Genomic DNA, 5,543 nt, shown 5'->3' with positions numbered 1-5,543 from the left:
TGGATCAACTTTATTGAAAGAAAAAAGATTCTTTCTGACAATTGTATAGTTGTAAATAAAAAAAAGAAGGAAGTAGCAGGGTGAAGTGAGTCAAGTGGAGGGAGAACCTCTCTTAAAATAAAATTTAAAACTTGCACAAATATTAAACAAAATATTTATATTAAAATTGATATTTTATTAAATATTTTTAACAAAATTAAATTTATTTATATATACTTTTTATATAGAATAATATAGAAAAATTAACTCACGTGAAACTGAAAACTAGATGAGTGAGTCCGGATCTCTCTCTTAAAATGAGAGATATGCAGATATTAGATTAGAAAATTAATGTTCCAAAATTCACCCGATGGAAGTAATTCCTTGGATTATCCTATATGGAACACGTCAAACATGTTTCTTAAATTCTGTTAAAGGCGTCTAATTGTCGATCACTTTGGGGTAATATGATGAGTTCATGGAAAGAGTAGTCCCACTGAATTTCAACACTTGTCAAAGTTTGCTTATGAACTTGATCGAAAACAATCGATTTCGAAAAACCATGCAATTTCATGTATTTCATGAATAATTTTTAAAATATAAGAGTTCATTGTTTTAAAGGTTAAATATATTTTTACACTTAAACTTTAATTTAAAATTGGAATTACTTTTTTTTCAAAATTTTGAAAAAGTTTAATTTCCAAATTTAAAAATAAACGGATTTAATCCTTAAGATAAAAAACTTTAAAATTTTACTAAGATGTGCAATGGTATTTCACATTGATGTATTAAGTTGGGACATATCATTATGTAAACTTCATTATTAAATTCAAAATTATAAAAAATGGTGTGATAGGTTGTCCACACTTAAGATAAAGCTCGAACGAAAAAAACAATTCCCCAAGAAAGTTATCACATGTAAAATATGGATGTGTTCGACAGATAATTAAGTAGCAAACAAGACATCATTAGGTTATACAAACCAACCAATTAAACTGGTAAGTGAGGTTGAATTAGCAAAGGCATGTTTATGAAGAGAAGTGGGTAGGGTATATAAATGAGTGTGGATTCCTGTATGGGCGTGGCACCTTCTTGAAAATAGCTCTCACAAGATCAACATAAAATGGAAATTGCATCAGCGCATAGATAGCGAGCGGCAACCAAGTGGCAACATAAACAGGGAGGAGTATCATATTGTACTTTTCATTCAGCACAAAACAATGTGCAGCCCAAAAGGAAACGAGCATTGAAGCAACGGATGCAAAAAGAGAACCTAAGCCAACGATAAGCTTCAAGGGCAAGCTGAGGTGGAAGTGTTGTGCCTGTTTTGGAGAAGTGAGTATGGCGAGGAACATTACCAGTGCGGTGATGGAGAAGCCAAGTCCTATAAGGGAAGCAATGGAAAATACATCAAATGCAGGTTTGCCACCTAAGATAGGTTTTCCATGCTCGGTGCTGCCGGGGACGGTGGTCGACGTTGCGAAGGAAATGCCGGCGATGAGAACTGCCACAACTGAGCCAGAATTGGATAAGTCCTTTAGGGAATCTGAGCAATCTTTCGCTTTCTGCATGTGTTCCTGCTCATAGATTTCCCATGCAGTTTTACCATCTTTATTGGCTCTGTAAACGAATTCTTCCGGCACTAGAGCCCTGATGTACTGCTCCATGCATGATACAATACAATACCAGCATCACAATATATTCTGTTAAAGTTAATTAAAATCTAGATTGTTGATATTTTAATTAATTATTAATCTCAATTCGAATATACTGAGTATAGTATGTTTTTAAAGGAATTATTGTGTATATGGTGAAAGATAATGAAAGTTGAGGGTGATATAATTTATAAATATACATACCTGATACCATTTGATATCCCATATCATTTGCATGGTAGTACCTGCTCTTTCGTTGTTTGAATTACCTGCTGCTAAGTGTAGGGCTGGGCAAAGTATACTGCACTGCACTATACTATAAAAATTTGCAGTTAACTATAAAACAGTTCTCTTAAACTAAACTGAACTAAAAATAGTTAGGGTGAACTGAACTGCACTAGTTTTTAGTCTACTCATAGTAGAGTGCAGTTCAGTAAACTAATCCGGTTGCACAGCACTACTTTTCATTCCAAATGCATGCAGTATACTTATTTTATAAGTCAAATCTTGATTAAATCAGATACTTCCGAGCTATTTTAAAATTCAAAATTTTCTACATGAAAAATAAATAGGTTTCAAAAACCTGCATTATATAAAAATGCCGGGATGAAGTCGATCTGAGTCATTATGGTCTCGTATCCAATAATAATCCTGCGATTAAATAATTGCAAAATCAGCACTTGAAAAATCAGCAACAACAGCAGTGCAATTACAGCACTTGAACAATTGTTGTTACAGCACTTGAACAATTGCAAGATCTGAAACAGCAAAAACATTTGGATCAAAAACAGCAACAAGTATATCAATATGATCAATAGCATAAACTAAATCAAGAGCATTGTAAGTGAAATCAATAATAGCAGTGTCAGCACTAGGCTTAATAAGATCAATATCTATATGATAAATTGCTGACAACATATTTTAACGTGATCTGACATATTTTAAAGACATTTTTTTTCCTGTATATTGAAACACTTTTATTACCCCTCATAATCAATTTAAAAATCCAGCAAAATCAAGGATTACGACAGAGCTAGTTTTCTGCTACAAATTGAAATTACTAGTCAAACATTAAAATTGAAGAAAGAGAAAAGAGACACCCACATGATGAGGTACCATATGCCTCCCTTCCCAGATAATGAGAATGTGGGAAGATAATCTAAACTGGGAATATCAATGATTTCATACAACTAAAGTTTACTGTAATACAGAAAATAATCTCAGCACAAAATTCAATTTTTTTCCCGAAGTTATTGAATAACAAGTGAATACAGACGTGGATATTCAAGTTGTAGTATGTTTGGTTAAAAATCACGTATTCTTCAAAAGCTCTCTCCATAACTGAATGAAATAAGCTATTATTGTGAACCAAAAAAGCCATCAATCATCTAAAAACCAAAACAGTCCTCACAAAAGTTTAATTGCCTTCAAACTCAATATACAGTAAAACAAAACGTTTCAGATAAAAGCACTAGAGAAGAGACTACAGTAAAACAAAACTCAATTTATATAGAGATATACCTCTCTATATAAATAAACAAATTAGTCTATAACTTTTCAAACAGAACAAAATTCTAAAATTATATATATATATATTGAAAATTCTAACTATTTTCTTGTTTATGTGAAAATGGTTTTCCCTACTGTTAGACGTTGCTGTAATCACTTTTACATGAAAATGAATATATCAGTATGCTGTCAAAAGTTTATGAGTTGAGATGAAAAGGGTTCAACATATATTAAAATTCAAACATATTGTATGTCTCAGTCAATTGCGTTTTAAATAGGATCTAGCTTGTTCCAACAGAAGAAGAAAAAAACATGGGAATTACGTGGAGTGTTCTTCTATAGTATCACCATTATTTGAGCAAATGTTTAAAATATGAACAAAGCATGAAGTTGAAGAAAGACTATAAAGGCAAGTGTTGGAACAAAAGATATAGAGAAAAAGAATATAACAACATCATTGAAACCATATTGAACTACAGGCCTAAAGTCAGAATCAACATTATCAAAATTGGAAGCAAAAATAACATTCAAATCATCAAAAACAACATCATTAAAAGAAGAAGCATCAGCTAAAATATTAGAATCATGAACAATAATAGCTGGCATGCTATCCTGTTTTTCACTCCAATCTGCAGGTTCGAGAGGATTCTTCTGCTTGCCTCAACCAAACTTCTTAGGAACACGATTATAATGAAGGAATCGTTATGTGATGACTGAGATGATTTGGTAACAAACAGCCACATGTAATATCTAAAAGGGTCTCACATAACTAACCAGTTGAAAATTCAAAGAACTCTTACTATTTTCCTTAAGGTTAAGAGACACAATCCATAAAGTAAGAAGTACCAACATTATACTGCACCATAAACACCTTAAATTCATCAATCAAGCAGAAAAATAAGCACAAAGAATGAAAAGGGACAATAAAAATGGCGAAAAGAAGAAACCCCACAACATTAAAATTTCATAAATCATAGGTTTAAGGAAAATACAGAGTAAGGCGGCAGCACATAGAGGCAGAGACAGCACAGACAGGTAGAGACAACACGGAGAGGCAGAGGCAAAGAGTGACTAGCTCGAACACAATAATCGAATCACAACTTACCTCGACGGTCGGTATGGCAGTGAACAAGACAGGCCCCTCGACATTCGATACATCAACAACGACAAGGGTCAGAGCAGGGTCACCGTTGGAACTCTCATTTGTCGACAGAGTCACGGTGGCAGCGGCCGCGCGTCACGGTAGGGCTAGGGCAGAGTCACCGTGGGTTTTCGTTGAAGCTCTCTTTCGACTACAACGGTGGGCAGCGATTGGGTCACCGTAGGATTACTGTGAGTTTTCGTTGGAGATCTCCTTTGCCAACAAGATCATGGTGGGCAACGCCGCATCCAGCCAGAACAGGGTCACGTTTCAGAAATAATTGGAAAGGAGAGGGATACAGTTTTCTTATAGTTAACTGAACTAAAAACGTATTCAGTTCAGTTTTAAAAATTAAACATTTAACTTTTTAGTAAAAATGGATTAGTAATTTTTAGTATTATTCAGTACAGTTAACTATAATTAAGTGCAGATTAGTTTATTTTACCCAACCCTAGCTAAGTGTAACACTGTGTTCTCTCTGTCATCCATTTCTAAAATTAAGCTATCAAAAATTTCTTTTTCCAAAATCTTCCGCAACAACTCAACAACATTTACGTGCTTATGCTTCACTGCCACAAGCAATACATTTTCACTTTCAGGGTTAGTTTCATGTACGGCACTTGGTATTTTAGATTGAAGTTCAAACACCATTTCCTCTATTCCGTTTCTTGCTGCTGTCAAAAATGCAGAAACATTTTCCTTTTTGCTGGCTGCAGATTCCATTTGTTGATTGAGCACTGACAAGGATACACTCAATTGTTTAGGATTTATTATATAAAACAGATAGAAGTGTTTGTCCATATTACTATGTTAATTTCTTTTTTCTACAAGTCAAAAGTCTATACTATTGTCTTGATCAATTTAATTTTTGAATCAAACCCACCTTATAAAAGTTTAGCGAATTGTTAATTATAAATTTAAGATGGTTGCATTTGAGCTCATAAAAAGAAAAGATGGTTGCATTTGAAAACATATTTTGATATTTTTGTATTAAAAAATAATTAAGAAATGACATTATATTTTAATTCTTTTAAAATTTAAAAAATATGCAAATATTGGTAAGTATAATTTATTCTCACAGTATCTTTTAAAATACATTACAGAAATAAGTTGGTAATATGTCCAACAACACAAATCTCGCTAGGATAGGTAGACTTCAAGCTCAATTTAACTCATAAAATTGGCTTATAAGATAGGGTTCACATTAACTTATATCTTATAAATTGATCTTATAAATTGATCTTATTTCTAGTTGATAC

The 5,543-nt window shown here is 32.9% G+C and overlaps 1 protein-coding gene across 4 annotated transcripts; it reads right to left on the bottom strand.

Moving 5' to 3' along the window:
• Nucleotides 1-875: 875 nt before the first annotated feature.
• Nucleotides 876-4,628, bottom strand: LOC148192802 (uncharacterized). 4 transcript variants are annotated; one of them, XM_088098498.1, is made up of 4 exons: nt 4,249-4,628; nt 2,218-2,285; nt 1,839-1,945; nt 876-1,637 (listed from the first exon to the last, which is right to left on the bottom strand). In XM_088098498.1, exons 1-4 carry the CDS (start codon nt 4,299-4,301, stop codon nt 1,008-1,010), a joined length of 858 nt encoding a protein of 285 aa, XP_087954624.1. In that variant the 5' UTR covers nt 4,302-4,628; the 3' UTR covers nt 876-1,007. The 4 variants fall into 4 exon arrangements, with proteins under 4 accessions (XP_087954624.1, XP_087954627.1, XP_087954625.1 ...); XM_088098501.1 differs by having other exon boundaries at nt 1,839-1,940; XM_088098499.1 differs by having other exon boundaries at nt 2,218-2,392; nt 4,249-4,622.
• Nucleotides 4,629-5,543: the final 915 nt, after the last annotated feature.

The sequence above is a fragment of the Vigna umbellata genome, chromosome 9, assembly GCF_029865625.1.
Source record: "Vigna umbellata cultivar VRB3 chromosome 9, Vumbellata_1.0, whole genome shotgun sequence".
Lineage (NCBI taxonomy): Eukaryota > Viridiplantae > Streptophyta > Magnoliopsida > Fabales > Fabaceae > Vigna > Vigna umbellata.
Note: the sequence above shows the minus strand (reverse complement) of the source record. Positions and strands in the feature narration are given on the sequence as shown.

What these genes read in the sequence shown, in the direction of transcription:
- LOC148192802 (XM_088098498.1), bottom strand. Translation starts at nt 4,301, where the DNA reads ATGTATCGAATGTCGAGGGGCCTGTCTTGTTCACTGCCATACCGACCG. An exon ending in CTGCCATACCGACCGTCGAG is followed by an intron (nt 2,286 to 4,248) that starts GTAAGTTGTGAT and finishes ATTTAATCGCAG; the next exon opens with GATTATTATTGGATACGAGA. An exon ending in GGGATATCAAATGGTATCAG is followed by an intron (nt 1,638 to 1,838) that starts GTATGTATATTT and finishes TGCATGGAGCAG; the next exon opens with TACATCAGGGCTCTAGTGCC.